The sequence below is a fragment of the Aquarana catesbeiana genome, linkage group LG07 (genome assembly GCF_042186555.1).
Source record: "Aquarana catesbeiana isolate 2022-GZ linkage group LG07, ASM4218655v1, whole genome shotgun sequence".
Lineage (NCBI taxonomy): Eukaryota > Metazoa > Chordata > Amphibia > Anura > Ranidae > Aquarana > Aquarana catesbeiana.
The window spans coordinates 240051576-240077354 of record NC_133330.1 but is presented as its reverse complement, the minus strand read 5'-3'; the positions used below and the strand labels follow the sequence as shown (position 1 = coordinate 240077354).

At 43.1% G+C, this 25779-nt stretch overlaps 1 protein-coding gene across 1 annotated transcript in view; it reads left to right on the top strand.

Moving 5' to 3' along the window:
* Window positions 1-17122, top strand: part of BRDT (bromodomain testis associated) — a 225683-nt gene extending 208561 nt beyond the window's left edge. The window contains exon 20 of the mRNA XM_073593152.1: window positions 16739-17122. Coding sequence (XP_073449253.1) covers window positions 16739-16807 — 69 coding nt within the window. The 3' untranslated portion in view covers window positions 16808-17122. The remainder of the gene's footprint in view (window positions 1-16738) is intronic.
* Window positions 17123-25779: the final 8657 nt, after the last annotated feature.

Here is a 25779-nt window from a genome sequence, read left to right as displayed (position 1 = left end):
ATGTGGCTCAATCTGCAGTCGTGGATAGAGCGCCCAGGATCCACCCCATCTAAACTATGATTAAGCACATTATTAACGTCTCTCATCCAAATGGCAGGCAGCATAGAGTATTGGGCCACAACAGCAAATCCTTCATTAACCACCACAGAATTGAATGGAAGGGGATGTTACAAGCCAAATTAAACAAAGCCATACCAAAAATACATGTATAAAAATAAATCTGCCCTGGGATTATGACTTCAGTTTCAGTAGTTGGAATTGAACAGTTTTTGCAACTCTGTGACAATTAGGAGTGAAAGGGCCATGGTAGGCCCACTCCAACAATGGCCTTTTTTTAACCACTTCAGTACCAGGCACTTACGCACCTTCCTGCCCAAGCCAATTTTCAGCTTTCAGCTCTGTCGCAATTTGAATGACAATTGCGCAGTCATGCTACACTGTACTCAAACTTTTTTTATCACTTTGTTCCCACAAATAAAGCTTTCTTTTGGTGGTATTTGATCACCTCTGCGATTTTTACTTTTTGCGCAACAAATAAAGACCGAAAATTTAGAAAAAAATTGTTTCTTTTGTCTGTTAAATTTTTTTGTAAAGAAGTAAGTTTTCTTCTTCAATGACGGGCACTGATATGGCTGCATTGATGGGCATCGATGAGGTGGCACTAATTATGGGCACTGATGGGCGGCACTCATAGGCGGCACTGATGGGTACTTATGGGTGGCACTGATGGTCACTGATAGGTGAGCTCTGATGAGCATGGATGGGCACTGAGGTGACACTGATGACACCATTTGTGGGCACTGATTGGCATCTGTTGTGCATATTTTTTCATATGTGGATGGCCATGGGGTACATACCTGGCCCTCTACATGTTGCCCCCTTCCCTGGTGGTCCTGGGCGGCATGATGGTGGTCCTGGGTGGGCATCCGAGGGGTGGCTGCGCTGAAACAATCAGCACAGACCCCCCTTGTCAGGAGAGCCGCCGATCGGCTCTCCTCTACTCGCGTCTATCAGACGCGCGTGAGGAAAAGCCAATCACCGGCTCTTCCTGTTTACATTGTGATCAGCTGTGATTGGACACGGCTGATCACCTGGTAAAGAGCCTCCGTTGGACACACCACACCACCAATCACCACGATGCGTGCCCCCACGGGCGCGCAGCAGCTGTTATCCTGAAGAACGTCATATGACGCCCAGTCAGGATAACTGAACCACCGCCCGGCCGTCATTCTGCTATAGGCCGGGCGGGAAGTGGTTAAAGCAAGTTGCAATTGACCTGTGATATATGTTTCAACAAGCAAGATAATATCAGCCCATTGAGATTTAAGAGGATAAAACTGATGAGTCAGGGAGTGTAGTTGTTGCTGCAGATGGTCAGATGTAGTTTTGCAACTGGGACAGCTAGTCCTCTATCCTGCTGAGCCAGGTGTGTGCTTCAGTCACCTGTTTCTGCAGCTTCTGGAGGTCTTGCCTGATTAGCGAGATGTCTATTTTCACCTCCTCAATCTTAGAAGTGAGCCTGAACTGATATGCGGAGATCGCCTACAGTTCTTTTGCCGTGACTGCGGCTGTTCCAAATTTGCAGGAGACTGTCTGCTATCTTCCCCCTGTGTGCCTCTCTCTTGCCACAGAAACTTACCCAGTTTAGGGCTAGTATCAGGCTCTTTCTTGGGCGGGCGGGGGGGGGGACAGGTTGAAAAGAGGATTCCCCCCTCGGGTAAGAGCAGTTTGGTAAATGAGTGTGCAAGGATAAATCATAAAGGAAGATTCGTGAGCAGAGCTCTTAGCACTTGCGTCCTACTCTATGCTACTCCAGGCCACGCCCCTAAAAACCTGTAAAGGACAGAATCTTTGCAAAGGAACTAAGGATATAAGTCTTGGTGCAAACACTAGGAATGTAAGTTCAATAGAATTCAGAAAAAGGAAGCTGTCAGAAAATTATAGTTTGATCACAGGAGAGGATCGATCGTACATTAACCAGGTCCCACCAAGGCCTCTGGACCTTCAGTATCCCACTTTTGGTAATTCTAAACTGGGTAATGAAGTGTGCTGGCTGCTGGCCCTCCAGGAAAGTACATGGCATATTAGCAATGGCTACTTAGTTTCAAGGAAGAACAGAGTCACACTCGCGTGCAGAACCCTCATTTATCAGATGCAGGGATTTTGAAACCATACTTTTGATTTCAGGAAAAATAAACTGTGGCCAAGAAAGGGACACCCCCTTAGCTGCCAAACTTACCATAGCTCGCTCCTGGAAGAAAGCTTCAGTTTTTACTTATTCTATTGAGATGCTGGGTTTCCTGGATTATGCTATCATACTTGATGTGATTGTAGCCGTATTAATGCAATTGTGACAAATTGTGTTTGTTTTTCTCTTTCTTTTTATTTATTTTTTTTCTCTCTCTCCTTTCCCTCAGAGATGTGTTTTTTTTTTTTTTTGTTTTTTTTTAACATTCTGCTTAAAAATTTGTGAATCAGTACTGCTTGGACCTTGAAGAAGGGGACATACCCTGAAAGCTTGTCCTGAAAAATTGTATATTAGTGCAAATAAAAAAAGTATCAGGGACAGTAATCAATTTTCTCTGGATTATGCTCAATGAACACCTTGCCAGCATGCCTAAAGATACCATTTCACTGTTTAGGAGATTATGGGAGACATGGGCTAGCTATGTCAATATAGAAATGTAGGGATGTTCCCTATCCTTTTCATGGCTCCTCTCTTGAAGACTTTTTTTTTTGGGGGGTCGCTCTCTGGGCTTTCCCCCTCTGTCTCATCTCTTTTCTCTTCCTTCTTTCTATGATTTTTAATTTTTGATTTTTACTGAGACCACTAAATAAACAGAAAAAAACGAAGTTACAAACGTTTAAGACAATACAGTGAAATAGTCTATACAAAGATGTAAATATAGGTATGAACCTAGTTTCCTATGGAGCTCGACACTTACCCTGTACAAATTTTGCACCCATAATTCACCTGGCCAGATCCCTACCTACGCCCCACAATACCGGATCCAGGGGGGTCAGTTAGGCATAGCCATAGAGGGCTGATAGGGGGACACTATGGAACAACAAAATCACCATAGGGTTATATTGTTGTATCAATGACTTTAAATGAAAGCAGGAAATTGTTATATAGTATGGTAGTAAAGCAGTATAGTAGTGATCATTATATAGAGGGAAGGGAAGGGACACAAGTCTCCTAAGTTAAATTAGATACTTACATCGAGGTCATTGATGGTATGAGTATTCTGATTGTCTGTATGAAGGATATGCTGATAAGACTTCAATCAAAGACTGTATGGAGTTGAATGCAAGGGCAGGCTAAAAGATGGTGGACGGAGTATTATAATTAATGATTTATAAAGTTAATTTTTGATAAGTGAGATATTAAGTGCTGAAAATTTTATTGTGGAGAGTGATAAATGTAAGAATGGATGGTGGTAAAGAACCAAAACTGTGTATGAACACCAATGGTGGATGGAAAGAGTGGATAGTAGTCACCTAACCACACCTGGGCATTAAGAAGCCAGGAAGGTTGCTTGCTTGTAATACACACAGGGAAAGAAGGAAAAGAGGTAGCATAACCCCAATGGTGAAAGTAATAGATATGTGAATAAACTCTACCGAATAGGCAAGTGGTGATAAACAATGAACAAAGAGTGTGGGAGTGAATAAAAGATGGTGCATTCCATGGCGTCTTACCTTACAGATTAGGCCACAATGCAGTGTCTCCCTCCGGCTCAGGCTGAGTGAGCAGCCTGATGGGCTGGTTTAAATCAGCTTCTCTGGCCACTCAAAGTTTATTCATTACTGTCCTGCTTATTTTAACATCTCCTTGTTACTGTAAAGTTACCGGGGTTCCAGCTTATGTGCTTTTCAAACCTTTGCATCTTGACTTTCTTTAATTAAAAGACTGAAAGTTAAGAGACACCCGCTGTCCAGCTCAGGAAATAGGTCAACCAGTTCAGACTCAAGTTCACAAATATTTCCAGAAGTGAAGACGATCTAGCAACCTCCAGAAGAGGACAGATTAAACTACTCCGAGTAATAAAGCAGATCATTTTTTTTAGAAGAGTCAGGATGGGGGGGGGGGGGTGCGCATTTGAAAAAGGAATAATTTCCACCCTGGGCAGAGTCTGAAAATAGCATGACTTCTTAGTACAAAGAACCAGCCTGGTGCCTGTCCAAATTCGAGATTCTCTAACTCTGAGAGAAATAAAGGGACAGCATAAGACCATGATAAATGGAATTCCCCAACAATCCTATCAATCGCTAAAAGTTTAGGGCAAAGGTTCACAATTGATGTAAATAGGAAAAGTTTGGCACCTACAAAGATTTGCCCTTGAGATGAAGGGATCCCTTTGAGAGATTTGATTTACAGAGCTGAGTCACCACCAACAGCGGATAGAGAGTTACTCCAAGTAACTCGAATTGTGACCTAAGTAGAAGATCCAACTGTCAATGAAATCCCTAAAGATAAGAAAAGTATCTACCAGTTTGGTGATGTGTATGTTTAGGGGATGTGACTGGAGCTTCTACTGTGGGCAAAGCCCACTTATCAATAAGTTCCCTTTGAAAGGTAAACCGCTCATTCACATTTTCAGGAGAAAGCCATGATTCTACAGATTGGTTTCCAGTCCTCAGAGGAATGTTTTACATACCAAGTATATTGGAAGGTCTTTGCAGCTATAAAGGCTGCAAAAGACCATATGTCTGGAACAGCAGGCCGCTTTTCCAGCTGCAGGGTAGAAAGCACTGCATCAATCAGATTATCAAGAGCTCCTTGTAATTCTGACTTGTATGGATTTTCTGAAATAATTTCTTCTGAATCAAAGATGGTAGTAGGCACCTCAGGCACACTTAAAGGTAGAAGTCGAGTACAATCAGAATTTAATTCAGTCATGGATGGCGCTGGAGCATGCTTAGAGCTTTTGCAAGCAGACAGCTGCATTACAATTGAGGTTAAAGTTATTTTTCCCCTTATAGCTGCAGTCGCTTCACTTACTAATGAAGTATGCCCAGCATTTTTTGTGTAGAATGTTCTCTGCAGGGTGCTAGTTCCTGTTGTTAAACTTCCAGCATAGCTAGGTTTAATAACTTCAGTTCTTCCCGTTGAACTGCCTTTAAGATCATCCAATAGGGACCCACCATTTCCTCCTCTCTCATTCAATGAGTAAAACCTGTGCATTGTTACAATTGTACACATTATTTCCCCCACGTGAGAAGTTGAGCCAGGAAAAGGACTGAACTGTGCAGAGGAAATTTCTACATGACGCAGCAGTATGGGACATCATTACAGGTAATTAGTGTGACTACAACTATAGGGGAATAACCGTTTTTGACTTAACTTCAAATTTCATTGTGCACAAATCAAAAAAAAATCTGAAGTAGATATTAAAGGTCTTGGGAACATATGGGAGGAACAGCCTCACATTGCAAGACTCTGATTAGATGACTGTAGGAAGGTTGCTCAACAGTGGCCAGCCAGGGGAAAGCGGTAATATTATGGGCTGCTGTTCTGGGCTTTTTTGGATTCAGCCTACCCACCTGTGAAATAAATAAGTGAGAAAGGCTGGGTTTCAGAGCTTCAGCCCACTCGAGAGAGAATGGCATAATTGCTGTGCTGGAGGACTGCTGCAGTTTGCAGTCTGTCAGAGGCATCGGGAGTCCGGAGATCTTCCAATAGTGGAGAACGCTAAAAAAATAGACTACCATGTTGCTGAGGTATGCCTGGCCAGCCTAAAAGAGAGGGAAATTCTACTGTTAATGTCACATTGGAAAACAGGCGCATGGGAGCTACAATCTTTCCACAAAAAACTCTGCCCAGTGCTCAGACCTTGAGGCTGCTGACACCTCCAATGTACCGGAGTAAGGAAAGGGATGGTTGGCACTCAGGATGACATCCAAAATGGTGTTTTCTTTATCGTACATCACAGGACACAGAGCCATAGTAGTTACTATGTGGGTTATATAGGCCACCTTTAGATGATGGACACTGGCACACCCTAAGACAGGAAGTTCACTCCCTATATAACCCCTTCCATTACTGGGAGTACCTCAGTTTTTTCACCAGTGTCTTAGGTGTTGGTCACGAGTAAAGCTGTGCTCTGCTGAGCTCCACTGGATTAATCTTTGCTGGGGCAAGCTATGCAGCCGGATCCATTTCAAAGTGTCTTTTCAGGCCAAATTGAATGGTACCCAGGCCTCATGGCGGAAGAAATTAGGTTTAGCCTGTAACTCTTCTCTTTTTTGAGAGCTGGACCCCGGGATCCAGTGCTTTGGTTTTTTCAGCCATAAAGATTTCTGGCGGGGTGCTATATGGGTCCAAGGGAGTAAAACCCCGATAAAAAGGGACCCCGGGTGATGATTGGGTCCCTTTGGTTTTACCACAGAATCCTGCGGCAGGATAAGGCAAGTGGAGATTCCTAAAGGAATTTTAAATTTTCTTATGGATTTCTCCCTTAAAGTAAATGTTGTCATGCCTAAAAGTCACCACTGGGGGCAGTAAAGAGCTTACCTGGTTCATGCTTCCCATATCTCGCTCTGTGTCAGCAGAAGCTGCAGGCTTCCTCCAGCCAAGTGGTCCCAAGCCTGTGGTAAGATGTTGGAAGGTTTTTTTTTACAAAAACGCCCCCCACCTGGGCAGGAGTTTCTCTCCCCTCTCCAGGAATAGGAGAGGGAGTCCAAGATGGTCGGTGGTATTCCGCTACCTCTCCCACTGCCATAGCAGCAGTGGCTCTCCTTCTCTTCCTCCTGCTCTCCTCCTCGCCACCACCCCCCCACATACACGCCGGTCGGATCAGAGGCCCGCACACACGCGTGCGGGAAAGTCTTTTTTGAAAAGTGGGGGGCGTGGTGGGAAGATGGAGGGGGCATGGCTTAGCATGGTGTTGATGTGTCAACGTCCACAACGCAGGGCTGTAAAAAGCTATAAGAGCTGCATTTGGCTATGGAGGGACACAGGAGCAGATGGGGGCATGTGAGTGGGGTGACACAGGCATTCCAGGGCATGTTTACTTAGCATCAGGCTGAGCATTAATAGCAGCGGAAGTGGCTGGACTGTTGCTTAGCAGTGGATGCGTTTTTTTCTGGCAGTACCTCTGCGTTTCTGCTTAGGATTATGCCTGCCAGGAAGGGAGGTGTAAACACCCCAAAAAAGAGGCCCAAGGGTATCTCCCTCAGGCTGAGGATCCGAGTCTCACCTCTACAATGCCATCTTCCCCTGAAAGACCTGAGGTGGCTGGTCAGGGTGAGCCATCGGGTCCGTCAAGGGTTGCAATTCTTTTCCCCATTTCAGCCCCTGTCTGTTACTGAGAAAGTTTTCTCTTCAGCCTTTGTGGAATTGGAAGGGATAGCTGCCTTAATCGCATCTCCCCAGAATAGGAGAAAATGGGATAGGTCCATTTCTACTGCCCAGGACCCTCAAACAGAGGAACAATGGGCGGGAGAGGATGAATTCCCCTCAGGGGACCATGAAGAGGCTGATGACTCCTCTTCCGGGGGATCAATTGTGGAACCTTCTTCAAGTTTCATTTTAATGAGATGGTCCGCTCGACATTTAAGCTGCCCTTAACTGAGTCGGCTGGAGGCCCACTTCTTTTTGGGTTTGCTAAAACCTCCTCAGACTTTGCATGTCTTTCCTGTTTTATCCTTTGCTGGAACAGCTTATGTATTCTGAGTGAGATCACCCAGATAAGCATTTTTATCCTGCTAAAAAAGTTCTCAGTACTTTATCCTATGTAGGAAAAATTCACTAAAAGGTGGGATATACAAGCAATTGACGTGGCTATATCCTCTGTGAATACAAATTTTACTTTTCCGGTTGACAACGCTCAAATGCTCAGGGATCCAACCGATAAGAAATTGGAATTCCTGTTTAAAAACACATTTTCTTTGGCAGGTTCATTGTCTCGACCTGCAGTGGTGACAATTGGTGTATGTCAATCCTTGAGGGACCAGTTGAGACAGGTGCTCAAGGTTATTCCTAATCAGCAGGCCCAGGATTTAGCCGAGCTGCCAGGGGCTTTGTTTTGCAGTTGACGCTATGAGATTCTATTTTTAGGGCCACACGCCTTATGCATGGGTTGGTACATATATGTAGAATCTTATGGTTGAAAAATTGGTCAGCCGAAGCGCCATGCAAAAAAATTCCTGGCTGTTTTTTTTTTTTTTTTTTTTTCCTTTCTGCGGTAAACGGATGTTTGGGGATGATTTTGGACACATACATTAAAAAATTTCAAGTGGAAAAAGACCCTTTTGCCAGTTAAGAGAAGAATTAAACATCCCTCATTTAAACAGGCGCCTTCTCTAGGAGCATTAGCCTCCAGGCAGTCGCGACAGCCTCCACCATCAGGTTCAAGAGGTAAACCTCAGAGCCAACCCCAGGGACAAAAAAGTCCTGGGAAAGGAAATACAAGACAGAATGCTAAAAAGCCTCTTTATGAAGGGACGCCCCCGCTCACTCGAGTAGGGGGAAGACTTCTGCAGTTCTCAAGGGTCTGGCAGGAAGAGTTTCGAAACAGATGGGTGGGGGGGGGGGGGTCGCCACAATAACTCCAGATCTCAAACTAGAGTTCCGAGAATTCCAGTCTCCTCGTTTTCCCAGCCACAAAGATCCAGGGGAAAAAGTCTCCTTTAAAGCGGGGGTTCACCCACACCGCCAAAAAAAAAAAAAATATTAAAAGCCAGCAGCTACAAATACTGCAGCTGCTGACTTTTAATAGTCTATGCCGGAAGTGGGTGCAAATACCTGTCTTAGACAGGTATCTGCGCCCCCTCCTCCCTGCAAGGTGCCAAATGTGACACCGGAGGGGGGGAGGGTTCCGAAAAGCGGAAGTTCCATTTTTGTGTGGAACTCCGTTTTAAGCATTAGACCGACTTTTTTCTCAAAAAGTGATCATGGTGATCCCCATGGAAGAGCAGGGGTTGGGGTTTTATTCAAGCCTTTTCACGGTACCAAAAACCAAATGGAGATGTCAGACGCATTGTAGATCTCTAAGATCTACAGTCAGGTCCATAAATATTGTGACCGACACAATTCTAATCTTTTTGGCTCTATACACCACCACAATGGATTTGAAATGAAACAAACAAGATGTGCTTTAACTGCAGACTTTCAGCTTTAATTTGAGGGTATTTACATCCAAATCAGGTGAACGTGTTGGAATTACAACAGTTTGTATATGTGCCTCCCACTTTTTAAGGGACCAAAAGTAATGGGACAGATTAACAATCATCCATCAAACTTTCACTTTTTAATACTTGGTTGCAAATCCTTTGCAGTCAATTACACCCTGAAGTCTGGAACACATAGACATCACCAGACGCTGGGTTTCATCCCTGGTGATGCTCTGCCAGGCCTCTATTGCAACTGTCTTCAGTTCCTGCTTGTTCTTGGGGCATTTTCCCTTCAGTTTTCCCTTCAGTTTTCCCTTCAGCAAGTGAAATGCATGCTCAATCGGATTCAGGTCAGGTGATTGACTTGGCCATTGCATAACATTCCACTTCTTTCCCTAAATTCTTTGGTTGCTTTCGCAGTATGCTTCAGGTCAATGTCCATCTGCACTGTGAAGCGCCGTCCAATGAGTTCTGAAGCATTTTGCTGAATATGGGCAGATAATCTTGCCCGAAACACTTCAGAATTCATCCTTTCTGCTTTTGTCAGCAGTCACATCATCAATAGAAGAGAACCAGTTCCATTGGCAGCCATACATGCCCACGCCATGACACTACCACCACCATGCTTCACTGATGAGGTGGTATGCTTTGGATCATGAGCAGTTCCTTTCCTTCTCCATACTCTTCTCTTCCCATCACTCTGGTACAAGTTGATCTTGGTCTCATCTGCCCATAGGATGTTGTTCCAGAATTGTGAAGGCTTTTTTAGATGTTTGGCAAACTCTAATCTGGCCTTCCTGTTTTTGAGGCTCACCAATGGATTACATCTTGGTGAACCCTCTGTATTCACTCTGGTGAAGTCTTCACTTGATTGTTGACTTTGACACACATACACCTACCTCCTGGAGAGTGTTCTTGATCTGGCCAACTGCTGTGAAGGGTGTTTTCTTCACCAGGGAAAGAATTCTTCAGTCATCCACCACAACTTCTTTCTTTTTAAGGCTGTTCCAAACAATTGATTTGGCCGCACCTAATGTTTTTGCTATCTCTCTGATGGGTTTGTTTTGTTTTTTCAGCCTAATGATGGCTTGCTTCACTGATAGTGACAGCTCTTTGGATCTCATATTGAGAGTTGACAGCAACAAATTCCAAATGCAAATGGCACACTTGAAATGAACTCTGGACCTTTTATCTGCTCCTTGTAAATGGGATAATGAGGGGATAACACACACCTGGCCATGGAACAGCTGAACAGCCAATTGTCCCATTATTTTTGGTCCCTTAAAAAGTGGGAGGTTCATATGCAGACTGTTGTAATTCCTACACCGTTTACCTGATTTGGATGTAAATACCCTCAAATTAAAGCTGAAAGTCTGCAGTTAAAGCACATCTTGTTCGTTTCATTTCAAATCCATTGTGGTGGTGTATAGAGCCAAAAAGATTAGAATTGTCGATGTCCCAATATTTATGGACCTGACTGTAAATTGATTCCTGAAAATCTGCTCTTTTCGCATGGGATCAATCCGATCAGTTGTCTCCATCCTACGAGGAGAACTTCTGGTGTCAGTTCACATCAAGGATACATACCTGCATGTGCCTATTTCCCCCCGCTCACCAGAAATATCTAAGTTTTGAGGTAGAAAAGCTCCATTTTCAGTTTGTAGGTCTGCCTTTCGGTCTAGCTACTGCACCTCAGGTGTTTACAAAGGTCCTGGCCCCTCCTCTGGCCAGATTAAGTGCTCAAGGTATAACGATTATAGCTTACCTAGACGACCTGCTCTTGATAGACCAGTCAGTAGCCCGCTTAGACCAAAGTATGGTCACCACAGTCAACTACCTGGTATACCTAGGTTGGATTCTCAACCTAGAGAAATCTTTTTCTTTAAATCCAAGGAGATTCGAATACTTGGGTCTGATCATAGATACAGCCTTAAAAGGGTATTCTTGCCCCAAGCAAAGATCAGCGCCACAAAGGAGCTGATTCAGGTGGCCAGAGCAAAGAAGAATCCTTCCATTTGGCTTTGCATGAGGTTATTGGGAAAGATGGTGGTGGATTCATTCAAAGCCGTTCCTTACACTAGCAGTATCCTATCGGCTTGGAACAAGAGGCCCAAGCTCTAGATTTCCCAATGCGTCTGTCTCCAAAGGTGCGCCGAAGCCTCGGTGGTGGATAACCAAAAATCTGCAGAAGGGAAAATCCTTCTTACCAGTTACCTGGAAGGTGGTAACAGATGCCAGGCTTTCAGGTTGGGGAGCAGTCCTGGAAGAGGCGACTGTCCAAGGGAAATGGTCAAGAACCAAAAGGACCTTGCCCATCAACATTCTAGAGATTCGGGCAGCGTTCTTGGCCCTGAGGGCCTGGACATTCAGGTTGCGGAATTGTCCTGTCAGGATCCGATCCGACAATGCCATGGCTGTGGCCTATATCAATCACCAGGGGGGCACAAGAAATCATGCGGCCCAGAGAGAGGTGAATCGTATCCTAACTTGTGCAGAAAACCATGTACCTTGCCTATGGGCAGTCTTCATTCCAGGAATAGAAAATTGGCAAGCTGACTACTTGAGTCACCAGTAGTTGTTCCCAGGAGAATGATCCCTTCACCCCGATATCATCCTGGAAATATGCCGGAGATGGGGGATCCCGGACGTAGACCTATTTTCGTCCAGGTTCAACATAAAGATCAACAACTTTGTGTCAAGAACAAAGGATCCGCTAGCATGTGGAACAGATGCCTTGGTGGCCCTGTGGGATCAGTTTTTACTGATTTATGCATTCCCTCCTATTCTGCTGCTTCCACGACTTCTTCGCAGGATCTAGCAGGAAGGGAAGTCGGTGATTCTTGTGGCCCAGAAGATCTTGGTATGCAGAGATCATAAAGATGGCGTTAGGGGACCCATGGACCCTACCACCATGTCCGGGGACCTACTCTCGCAAGGTCTGGTATTCCATCCTACCTTACAAATGCAAACTTTTAACGGTTTGGCTATTGAGACCCACATTCTGAAGAAGCGGGGGGGGGGCTGTTAGGTTCAGTGGTATCTACCTTGATTATAGCAGGGAATTAGGCCTCCAGAGTCAAATATTATAGAGTCTGGAAGGCATATGTTTTCTGGTGTGAATCCAGGGGTTGGCATCCCAGAAAATATGTCATAGGTAGAATCCTTGCCTTTCTGCAAATGGGGTTAGAGATAAAGCTGGCCTTGAGTACTATCAAAGGCCAGGTCTCGGCCTTATCGGTATTGTTTCAACGACCACTTACTTTGCATTCTTTGGTCCGTAGCTTTATACAGGGGGGCAACGCGGCTTAATCCACCGGTTAGGTCACCCCTGAACCCTTGGGACTTGAATTTAGTTCTGTCGGCATTACAGAAACAGCCCTTTGAGCCATTACAATATATTCCTTTAGTCCTTTTGACAAGGAAGCTAGGTTTCTCTGGTAGCCATATCTTCTGCAAGAAGGGTATCAGTTGGCTGCTCTTTCTTGTAAATATTTAATTATTCACAAGAATAGGGTAGTACTGCGTCCTCATCCTAACTTTCTACCGAAGGTAGTGTCAGGTTTTCATCTAAACCAGGAATAATGTTCTATCTTCATTTTTTTTTCCAGAACCCGGTTCCGCTGAAGAAAAGTTGCTACATTCTCTTGATGTAGTGAGAGCAGTCAAAGTTTACTTGGAGGCAATTGCTCAGATTCGAAAAACGGATGTTTTGTTTGTGTTGCCTGAAGGTCCAGGTTCAGGGTAATAAGACGTGACCGAAGTATAAATATAACTCTACAAAAAGGGAAAAATAAAAAACATAACATAAATATAAAATAACAAAATAGAGACATGATGCATGATATTGAAAGTCAAGGCGACAGGGTACTAGAAATCCCACCCCTCCCACTGGATCGTGGGAATCAACACCCCAATACCCCAAAGAGTCCCCATATCTACCTCAGTGCACCCAGCTGGCAAGGTTGGCACGTGGTCTGCTCCAAGGGTGGTGACCCAACACCACCGTAATGTGGCTGCAGGGGGCAAGAGGCGACCAAAAAAAGACTAAAAGCTGATGAGAAAAAATATTAAGTGGAGACAAATAACTCTCTTAGAGTCGCTATTTATCCCGGTATAAAGGACCAACATGGCCTCAATACGTACCAATAATTAAATATACAAAAGGTTTGAGGCAGGGGCGCTGAGAAAATCAGAAATATCCAACCAATCAAGAAAAAACCTTATTTATTGCTGTGACTGAAATGGGCTAACTGGATATAAAGCAATAGATAAAAAATAATGAATAAATGAAACTAACGAGGGGTATTGGAAATAAATCAGGCATAACTTGGGGGAATAAAGTAGCTGTAGCTTACCCATTACAGATAAAGCACAGATACCTTCTATGGATCCCGGGAATGTCCATTATCTGTAATGGGTAAGCTACCGCTACTTTATTCCCCCCAAGTTATGCCTGATTTATTTCCAATACCCCTTATTAGTTTCATTTATTCATTATTTTTTATTTCTTGCTTTATATCCAGTTACCCCATTTCAGTCACAAGCAATAAAATAAAGTTTTTCCTTGATTGGTTGGATATTTCTGGTTTTCCCAGTGCCCCTGCCTCAAACCTTTTGTATATTTAATTATTGATACTTATTGAGGCCATGTTGGCCCTTTATACCGGGATAAATAGCGACTCTAAAAGTTATTTGTCTCCACTTAATAATATTTTTTTCTCTTATCAGTTTTTAGTCTTTTTTTTGGTCGCCTTTTGCCCCCCGCAGCTACATTATGGGGGTGTTGGGTCGCTGCCCTCGGAGCAGACCTCGTGCCGACCTTGCCAGCTGGGTGCACTGGGATAGGTATGGGGACTCTTTGGGGTGTTGATTCCCACGATTCAGTGGGAGGGGTGGGATTTTTAGTACCCTGTCGCCTTGACTTTAAATATCACGCATCATGTCTCTATTTTGTTATGTTTTTTTTATGTTTTTTATTTTTCCCTCTTTGTAGAGTTATGTTTATACTTCGGTCACATCTTATTCCCCTGAGGAAGCCAATGTCTTGGTGAAACATGTAGGGAAGACTTGACCCACAATCATATCAGGCCATTACCACTCTGGCCATTCAGCAAATACTATGTGTTCCCTCTGTATATGCTTAATTTTGAATAGGAATTTATATATGTACTATATGTTTTTGATATAATACAATAAAACTGATTATTTTAACCAATTTTTGATTAAGTTGTCTTGGCACCGCAATAATCCCCATCCTCTCTGCTTCTCCTCTTCGGAAAATAATTGTTCAAGCTTACGATTTGAGGAGGAAGATTCCATCTTTTCAAATCAAAGCGCACTCAACCAGGCCTGTTAGTGCTTCATGGGCAGTGCAACACCAAGCCTCCATGGCTCAAATCTGCAAGGCCGCTACTTGGTCTCCAGTCCATGCATTTACCAGATTCTATCAGGTGGATGTAAAAAAGCATGAGGATATCGCCTCTGGGCGCAGTGTGCTGCAGGCAGCAGTATAGGTCCTCAGGTCTGATGGACTCCTACTTTTGTTTGTGTCTCCCTCCCCTCGGATAGCTTACCTGTAAAATCCTTTTCTTGGAGTACATCACGGGACACAGAGGTCCCTGCCCTCTTTGGATACACGTATATTGCTTTGCTACAAAAACTGAGGTACTCCCAGTAATGGGAGGGGGTATATAGGGAGTGAACTTCCTGTCTTAGGGTGTGCCAGTGTCCATCACCTAAAGGTGGCCTAAATAACCCAAATAGTAACTACTATGGCTCTGTGTCCCGTGATGTACTCCAAGAAAAGGATTTTTCAGGTAAGCTGTTATAAAAATCCTATTTTTTTTTTTATTAAGTAAACATGCACAAAGCTGTGAAACAGCATTTGCGTTTTGAACATTAGTCCTTAGTAATGGCTTAATGTTCATGTTGGACCTTGGCCGATTATGTGATTATGTGACCTTGGCCAGGATTAGCCTTTATGAACTCTTCGGCTGGCCCATACATGGTCAAATTTCGAAAGAATTATCTTTTAAAAATCTGAAATTTTGTGCGTTTTGTGATCCGATGGTGCCACCATTGATTTCGAAATTCGACCAACCAAGCCTTCAATTTCACCTCCTGTTGCTACAGAAAAGAATTTTCGTGGCTGGGAATCTTTTGTTCTTTCCGGGAATTTTCTTTTCTTGCACAAGCTCATTTCTTTTTCGATTACATTTCTCACACGATTCTCCCATCATTGATTAGAAAATCGTTTGTTTTTCAAAACATTTCCAGCCCGATTACTCAAATTCGATGGCCGCATGAAAATCGGCTGTTGCAGCCCACTAATAGTACGAAATTCGAACGAAAACTCTTAGATAAGATTTTCAAAAGAAAATTCTTTCGAAATTCGACCTAAGTGTATCCTCTCTTTCAATGTCATGCTAAGGATTTTAATGAGGTTTTTATTGGTGTCCTGTTGCCCTCATTTTTTGTCCTGCAAAAAAAGAATAAAAAAGAAAAATATCCTCTATGGTGTTACAAATCACAATAAAAAGTACTAACAGGATTTCTATCCTGGGCAAGGCTGACATAGAGACAGGAGCAGCACTCAACTTGGGTACTGTCGTAGAGGAGGGTTGAGTGCCTATGCTAGTATAATTTGTAGGGCTCAGATGTCAGACTAATAGTCAGGTCTCACTCTGTGTTCCAGCTGTTCCTGGGTGATTGAGGCTAATTTTTGGCTTTATTTCTCCTTGTATATTTTGGAACTTTTTTTGGAAACTGTATTATCTAATTTAGCTTTTAATAATTTTCAATAAATCATCTAGCTGTTCTTAAAGGATAAAATTACACAATATAAACCTAAATCCCCCTTCACCTTCCCCATGTTATGTATAATTTCATCATACAGACTTTACAATACCTGACAATCTGAACCATAATTAGAGCTTGGGCTGAATGGTGTTCCTGTCCTATTTCTAAGCTAGCAGGACTATGCGCTTTATTGAATTTGTGCCCATTTTTCTATATGATAAAATGATGATGCTGCAGGCTTGCAAATAGGCAGCTGTCAGTTTGTAGAATAAGTTATACTGTACATACCATGGGGAGAGCAAGGGGAGTTGCTAGACTAGACTTGTATTATACTCATTATATTTTATTGTGAATCTGTCCCATGTAAGGCAACATCATTGCAGATCCAAGTATACTGATTAATCCAGTATACTTTATAGGGCATGTGTACCAAGTATACTTTTTTACCCTTTGAAATTTTGAGGAGTTTGTCGTTGCAGCGGTAGTATGAATTTTGATTTTAGCGTGAAATCTTTAGAAAGCTGTATAGTGGCTGCACAGAGCTGGAGCCTACATCACAGCTGTGTGCCTGGACACTGCAAAGAAATATTTAATATGCCTGCATCCAGAAATACTTTGACAGTTACACTGAAACATCTGATTACTAAAAGGCTTGATTAAATCATTTTTTTTTTTTGTATAGATTTATAGCTAGGCGGTTGCTGAATGTTCAAACCTCCGTTTTATAGGTGATGGATTCTCTTTAGGTGGCCAACTCTCCAAGAATTAAGATAATGATTTCCTCTGTGCACAAATATTCACACTGTCTTCTTTTTCTTTCCAGATGGATGGGACCATTGATATGTTCTTTCAGAGCAATGTTATGGCAGATTTTGAAGAACATCTATGCTGATAAATAAATCAAATCTTTTGCAATGGTTGTTTCCATAAAGAATTCAAGCATACGAGAATTCACTAGGGAGACTTAACTGGCAAATCCAGTTGCACTTATTTAATATGCATTCTCAGGTCTCACTGTCATTTAAACGCAGTTCTGCATTAAAAGGCAGAATCACTTTTATTGTATGTACAAAACCTATAGAGCACTTACCCACTTATTTTTCAATGTGAAACTGCATTGTCTGAATTCTTTTTTTATCACTGTTAATTCACTTTGTCGTATTCCTTGTTCAAGATAAAAAAAAAAAATTGTATACATACATCTTTAAAGCCATAAAAAAAGAAGAAAAAAAAACACTCAAAAGTAATGTCTTTGAAAAAAAGCATACTTTAAAGGTGTTAAATATGTATTTGATGTTAAATATATATTTTATTAATCTATGATTTTGTATTCAAGCTTATTTTGTTATTTTTATAATTGAAAGGCTATCTTCATTTTTTTTATGGAGGCCCTAACTTTGACATACTATAGCTTGTACAGAGATTACTGTAATAAAAGATGATTTTTTTTTTTTCAAAATATCAGTTGTTTTACAAATCAGCTTTGCTTTATATTTTAAATGATTTTCCACTAAATCTAAGAGTAAGTGCATCTTTGGAGCATAAAGGACCCCATACTCCTCTGCACATTAGCATTTTGCAAAAATAACATTTTATGATCACATAGTTAGGAGTGGATTATCACATTGAGCAGCCTCTACTACATTGATTTTTGTTTGTAAAATTGGTAAGTACAAGAAAATATTGTCCCTAAAGCCAGCCATAGACAGTTCGAATCTCAGTTCAGCAGACTGGCAGAGATTCAAACCATGTATGGTCAGGCTGAAAGTACCCAAGCTGATCGATCAACTTTGGTACAACCGGCCTGTCGAAATTTACTTGGGCAAAAAAGTTGGAAAAGAAAGCAGCTAGCACATTTTGCAGGCAACAAATATCGGAACAATTAGCCTGCAGCGCTAATCAAAGAAACTACAAATATAATATATTTAAAAATAGCATGCAATGCTAATCATTAAATCAAAGTCCGTAAAGATAATCATTCTCGAATATCCAGTGGGTGACACATCCAGACCATTTGGAAGCGTGTCTAAAGATGTAATGGTGCCCACAAGAGAAGATCTCCTTACCTTCAAGTTGCACACGCCGCCTCTTACCAGATAACTTTGACCACCAAGCAGTCAAAGAAGGCATTTTTATATCTTATAACGATGGCCAAACTCTCAAGATCCCACTCCACTGATGCTTATATGCTGTGCTACGCTTCCAGGAAAACAGGACTGCTTCGCAACAATTAAAGTTTTTAACGCTTGATAATTAAAAGGTCCCGAAACCTGAGCACTAGGCTAAGAACTCATCCAGAAACTGCCTCCATCTCCTGCAGTGTTCTCAGCCTGAGAACTGGGCAGGCCTGACACTAAAAAGCAATGAAATAGCATGCAACTTCTCTTCTGTGGCCACTGATCCCAGCACCACCTCTTTAGGCACTGCCAACCCACCTGGCTGCAGCTGCCCCTTTCACTAGCCCTCCAGGCTAACTCTCCACACCAGTCCACCAGACTGACTCTTCAGTCTACCCAGCTGACTCTCAGGAGATCTCTAGGAAAAGGCTGAAGACTTAAGCACACCGCTCTCTTCAAGGGAGACTGAGTACATATGGCAGTCTCCCTCCTTTTGTAGAACCCCACAGTGTTGATCTACTCACTCTGTCCTCTTGCTCCCATGCCTCCAGGAAGGGCTTCCTCTCATGTGTTATGGCAGGATCCTTCCAGCACCCGAGCCCCGGCTCTTGGCAGGACACCCCCTCCAAGACTAGGGGGCACCCCTGAGGGCTACTGGCAGCCTCAACACTGAATCTTCATTTTCCACCTGACTGCTCCTGCGGGCATGGCTCATGTCTATGGCGTGGTCTCAGCCCCCTGCCAGCCTACATGGCAGAAAGTAGAGGAATCCGTGAAAATAGTAAGGGTCAGGGCTGGTAACAGTAGCGGAATCTGTGAAAATAGCAAAGGTCAGGGCTGGCGGCAGACAGTAGAAGCAGAGGAATCTGAACATAGCAAAGGACAGGTCTGGTGGCAGACAGTAAAGGAATTTGTGAAAATAGCAGAGGTCAGGGCTAGTGGCAGACAGTAGCAGAATCCGTGAAAATAGCAAAGGTTAGGGCTGGCGGCAGACAGAGGACTTTGATTATTGCAAAGGTCAGGGCTGGCGGCAGACAGTAGAGGATTCCATGAAAATAGCAAAGGTCAGGGCTGGCGGCAGACAGAGGAATCTGATCATAGCAAAGGTCAGGGCTGGCGGCAGACAGTAGAGGAATCTGTGATAATAGCAAAGGTCAGCAAAAGGAATGAACACACAAACTAGCAGGTGCCCCTGCCATGAAGCATGAAGGCACAGGTTAATTATTTTCAAATAAGGTGTCTCCTATGCCAGGGGCCAATCCTAGAGCTGAGGTTTGTGGCCAAAGTTGTATACCCAGCAGCTGGGGGAAATATAAAGAGGCAGCAAACAAATGCTGGAAGGTTGGATCCTGTTGCCCAGCAACTAGGATGTTAGCTGAAAAGAGGTGGAGTGAAGCTGTGTCCCGTTGCCCAGCAACTGGGACACAGGCTGCAAATGGGAAGAAAGACATAGCCAGCCCAATAAATAATAAGCCGAGTTATTTTCTGGCAAATCAACAGGTATTATCTGGGCTTGCGGGATCTTTAACCATTTCGCTGCCAGAGGTTGTGTAAAGTAAATTGTAAACAATTGTCAAACCTCTATGGTACCCAAAATTATCCATAGATGACACTTTAAAAGACTTTACAGGTCATCAATTTAGGGTTAACAGTGACTGATGGCCCTAGAATGATTGCTCCCAATTCAGCATGCATGGTGATACCTGATATAGTACCCTCCTAGGTTTAGGTAAGGTTGTTAGGTAAATTTTAGTTTGGCTCCACTGTAATCAGTGGAGCAGGGGTTGCTCAGTGTTTCACAGGCTGCTGCTCTGCTACTCCCCCCCCCCCCCCCCCCCCGTATTTGGAAATCCCTGGAGGTTTCCAGAACATAGTGGGTGGGAGGACGGAGCAGCAAGGGGGGGATTGCAGCATGCTGGGGTAAGGCAGCCTTCCAGGGTCTAGTCAGGACGAGACCCCTGCTGAGGGGCCTTGCCCTCCTGGAGAGAAGCCAGGGAAAGAGCTAACGGAAAGCAATGGCTGCTAGGCTTAGGTGTGGAGACATGAACAAAAGATCCCAGGAATCAAGGTAGTCGGGAGAGAGCTCGCAGGAGGATAGCTTGGAACAAAGCTGTGGGAGAGAGCCCAAGTTGTCCAAGAGGTTGAGTGTTCACATCCCTCAGAGAAAAAGAGCCTGATGGATATTGACAGGAGGCAACTGATGATCCTGTGGCTGAGTGAGTACAAGACCCCAGTGCTGCAAGGGTGACTGTGTAGCGCTTTAGTCTTTGGGAAGAAGAGAGATCACAGGCAGCATAGAGATTCTGTGGGACTTTTTTGCTAAGAGAAATACAGCTTGAAGTGTACAGCCAAACAAGGGTGCAATATAGTCAGGTGTTGTACAGGTGGAGCTGGAAGAGTACAAGCAGTGGCGGCCGGTCCATAAGGGGCACAGGGGCGCCACTCCCCTGGACTAATGCATTTCTATGAGGTCGGTCTTTTTTTTCAAGCATGTGATTAGAGCCTGCACCCTGATCCCTCCCACTTGTTATACTAGGGAATTAACATTTGTTATCAGTTTCCAGCTTCGGATCTAAAGAAGCGCAGCGCCATTACCGCTAGAGGGGTGAGTGCAGACCTAGGGGTTTGTTTGCCGCCCCCCAAAAATGTTTAGCACCAGCCATGTAGTACAAGCCTTTTTCTGTAAAGAAGTGGAAAAGTGCAACCAGAAAGTTAGTAGTCTTCAACCTGTTCAAGTTCTTAAGTCAAGGGGTATCACAGGCTCCCTATCCCCATCCAAGTTCATTGTTCCCTAATAAAAACCACAAAAACAAACCCCTAGAATGCTTCTTGAGCCAAAGAGATGGACAAAAATGCTGTGTGCCTGGCTGTGTGTGGAATAAGAGGAGAAATAGACCAACCTACCAGCGGCTCCTTAGGGGATGCGCTACACTAATATGTGTGGCCCAACCACTATTTTAGTATGTGTGTGCACCCAAAGCATCTGTTTGCATTCATATGTGGGAGTGATGGGTGGGGGATTTTAGATATTTTTTTTATGTTTTTAAAACTGATTATTTTCATCTTTGTTTTTATACTGAAAAAACAAGTGTATTTCCATACACAGTGCACTTATTTTGTTTGCCCCTCTAAGCTGACCCAACAGATCCCAATCCCCCTCCAGAGATGCATACTTAAATCAGTCCGCCAGCCACGGCCTCTGGGAATTGTTTACATTCCATGCCGCAAGTCCTCTTGCCTCCTACACAAGTAATAAATGTGTGCTTGATGCAGGTATCGCCACTTACTGCTGAACTCTTGTCAAGTTACCCACTTTTTACCATTGTGGCCAAAATTTATGAAAAAATTTAATTTTTAAAATCTTTTATTGTATACTGTTTTTTTCCCAAAATTTGCAGTCTTTTTTCATTTATATAATAAAAAATACAAAACTCAATTTTCCCAGCATGTAAGATCTAGGTTTATGGGTTTCAGGATGTTATATAGTGGATGGAAAATCATTCCCTATGCTCCATCTCATGGGCAAGATCTAATGATGCAGTTAACCTCTGAGAAATCAGGAAAAGAAGAAACCAGCAAATACCAATTCATAATGACAGGGCTCTGGATCAGTTACATATTATTTTTAATTCCTTTTCACAAAGCCTAGACTAATCCAAACCATCAATAACCTGCACTAAAACTTTCTAAGAGAAAGTATCCAACTCATCAGAAAGGATTAATGATGCACTGCAGCCAGATATATAAAGTTACTATTTAATCCATCCCAAACTCTTTATTTAGATTTATTGTATAACTAAAGGCAGTTTTAGAGGAGTGGAGAGGGATTAAATCCCCCATCAGGTTTTTACTGCTGTCTGTATACCTCCCAACTTTTTGAGATGGGAATGAGGGACACCTATTACCATAAGTATACAGTCAGGTCCATAAATATTGAGACATCGACACAATTCTTATCTTTTTGGCTCTATACACCACCACAATGGATTTGAAATGAAACGAACAAGATGTGCTTTAACTGCAGACTATTCAGCTTTAATTTGAATGAACGGTGTAGGAATTACAACAGTTTGTATATGTGCCTCCCACTTTTTAAGGGACCAAAAGTAATGGGGCAATTGGCTGCTCAGCTGTTCCATGGCCAGGTGTGTGTTATTCCCTCATTATCCTATATACAAGGAGCAGATAAAAGGTCCAGAGTTCATTTCAAGTGTGCTATTTGCATTTGGAATCTGCTGCTGTCAACTCTCAATATGAGATCCAAAGAGCTGTCACTATCAGTGAAGCAAGCCATCAGGCTGAAAAAAACAAAACAAACCCATCAGAGAGATAGCAAAAACATTAGATGTGGCCAAATCAACTGCTTGGAACATCCTTAAAAAGAAAGAAGCTGTGGTGGATGACCGAAGAATTCTTTCCCTGGTGAAGAAAACACCCTTCACAACAGTTGGCCAGATCAAGAACACTCTCCAGGAGGTAGGTGTATGTGTGTCAAAGTCAACAATCAAGAGAAGACTTCACCAGAGTGAGTACAGAGGGTTCACCACAAGATGTAAACCATTGGTGAGCCTCAAAAACAGGAAGGCCAGATTAGAGTTTGCCAAACAACATCTAAAAAAGCCTTCACAGTTCTGGAACAACATCCTATCGAGAGATGAGACCAAGATCAACTTGTACCATTGTGATGGGAAGAGAAGAGTATGGAGAAGGAAAGGAACTGCTCATGATCCAAAGTAGGGATAAGCCGAACACCCCCCGGTTTGGTTCGCACCAGAACCTGCGAACGGACCGAAAATTCACGCAAACTTTAGAACCCCATTGAAGTCTATGGTACTCGAACGTTCTAAATCAAAAGTGCTAAATTTAAAGGCAAATTTGCATGGTATTGTCCTATAAAAAGGGTTTGGGGACCCAGGTCCTGCCTCAGGAGACATGTATCAATGCTAAAAACGGACGTTTTTTTGGGAGCAGTGATTTTAAAGCGGGATTCCGGCCTAAAAAAAAAAAATTAAAAGTCAGCAGCTACAAACACTGTAGCTGCTGTCTTTAAATAAGTACTTACCTGTCCTGGGTGCCCGCGATGTCGGCCGCCCGAGGCCAACCTGTCCCTCGGCTCTTGGGTCCCGGCACCGCCATTCTAGGTAAGGGAAACAGGCAGTGGAGCCTTGCGGCTTCACTGCCAGTTTCCTACTGCGCACGCATGAGTGGCGCGGAGCTCTGTGAATGGCCCCGCGGTGTTCTGGGAACACACACAGTTCCCAGAAGACAACGGGGCTGCTCACCGAGGAGCAGAAGACGCAGCGGAAAAGGAAGAGGCAGATTAGGAAGACTGTCTAGCAACAAGGGTTTAGGTAATGTTTAAAAATTTTTTTTTCCAAATGTTTTTTTTTTATTTTTTTTAGGATTTTTGGTGTAATTTTTTGCAGAGTGGCCCTTCACTTTAATGATGCTTAAAGTGAAATATTCCTTTAAATATCATACCTGGGGGGTGTCTATAGTATGCCTGTAAAGTGGTGCGTGTTTCCCGTGCTTAGAACAGTCCCTGCACAAAATGACATTTTTAAAGGAATAAATGTCATTTAAAACTGCTTGTGGCTTTAATGTAATGTCGGGTCCCGGCAATATGGATGAAAATCAGTGAGACAAACGGCATGGGTACCCCCCAGTCCATTACCAGGCCCTTTGGGTTTTATATGGATATTAAGGGGAACCCCGCACCCAAATTAAAAAACGGAAAGGCGTGGGGCCCCCAGGCCCTATATACTCTGAACAGCAGTATACAGGCGGTGCAAACAAGACAGGGACTGTAGGTTTGTTGTTAAGTAGAATCTGTTTGTAATTTTGAACTGGTACATTTTTAAAGTGTAGCTCCAGCCAAAAAATCTATTTTTAAGCTTTTTGGAAAACACAGGGAAGGGTTATCACCCCTGTGACATTTGTTTTGCTGTCTGTGCACCTCTTCAGAAGATTTCACCTCACTTTCTGTCCCAATGACAAATGTTTTTTGACAATTTGGGGTTTTTAGTGAAATAAGGATTGGTGATAAAGCATCAGTGGAGAGGAGACACGTTTTTTCCCATATTAACTCTTACAGGAAAGAATTTCCCTTCCTAGGGGTAGATTTCATCTCACTTCCTGTTGTCTCCTTCTGTTTGTAAATAGGAGTCGTTTGTAAGTTGGATATTTGAAAGTAGGGGCCTGCCCTATATACTCTGCAGAAATTGGGGCCTTAGGTGTTGGTGTTGCCACAACACTGTAAGCCCTCACAGTTACTCTTGGTGGGCGCAGAAACGGGGTCTGCTGTGAAATATTAGATCAAGAATTGTAATTACATGCCCCTGTTGAACAGGGTCAGAAAAATTGGGCCGTTGGTGGTGGTGCTGGTGCCACAACACTGTAAGTCCTCAGTTACTCTTGGGCGCAGGAACGGGCCCTGCTGTGAAATATTAGATCAAGAATTGTAATTACATGTCTCTGTTGAACAGGGGCAGAAAAATTGGGCCTTAGGCACTGGTGCCACAACACCAGTGCCTAAGAAGGGAAAGAAGTGGAATGTTGTGCAATGGCCAAGTCAATTACCTGAGCTGAATCCGAATGAGCATGCATTTCACTTGCTGAAGACAAAACTGAAGAGAAAATGCCCCAAGAACAAGCAGGAACTGAAGACAGTTGCAGTAGAGGCCTGGCAGAGCATCACCAGGGATGAAACCCAGTGTCTGGTGATGTCTATGTTTTCCAGACTTCAGGCTGTAATTGACTGCAAAGGATTTGCAACCAAGTATTAAAAAGTGAAAGTTAGATGGATGATTGTTAATCTGTCCCATTACTTTTGGTCCCTTAAAAAGTGGGAGGCACATATACAAGCTGCTGTAATTCCTACACCGTTCACCTGATTTGGATGTAAATACCCTCAAATTAAAGCTGAAAGTCTGCAGTTAAAGCACATCTTGTTCGTTTCATTTCAAATCCATTGTGGTGGTGTATAGAGCCAAAAAGATTAGAATTGTCGATGTCCCAATATTTATGGACCTGACTGGATCTGGTGGCAGAGGAGGTAATGATAACTGTTCCGGATGGATGTCCTCTGAGAACGATCTGGTGACACAAGTGATAAAAGGTGGTGAGGGGGACACCGACCGATTGGATCATCAGATTTGGATCTACATGCTCATTACCCCTGCAGGGGTTGGGCACTCTGGTGAGTGGGGGCACTAGAGGGGACTCCACCCTGGACAGTATACAACTATTGGGACGGACTTACCTGTAACCTCTGAAGATGCACTAGCCTGTTGCACTAGAACTGTTTTACTGAACGACAGAACTAATATTCACGGCACCTGTTGTTTTTGTGTTGCTTTTTGATTACAATTTTGTGGTACCTGGACTTTGTTTTTTTCCTATGTTTATTTTGTTTTTTATTTTTGTTTTGTGTTTTTTCATTTTTTTCAACACATTTTTTTCAAACAATATAATTTTTTAATATTTGGCTACACTAGTATACACACTTATTTATAGTGGGCAACAGTGTGTTTCCCCACTTTTAGGTATAACTCACTTATATTTTTTATCGCACTTTTTATTGCATAAACATCATTCATTCTCAGTGGACTTTGACAACCACTTTCTACACACACTTGACCGATCACTCATTGTTTGGAGTTCCATTTTTTATGTATTATATTCTTTTTTACTTTGGGTAGTCTGCACATTTTGGTGACCATTCCTAGCACTTATTTTTATTTTTCTA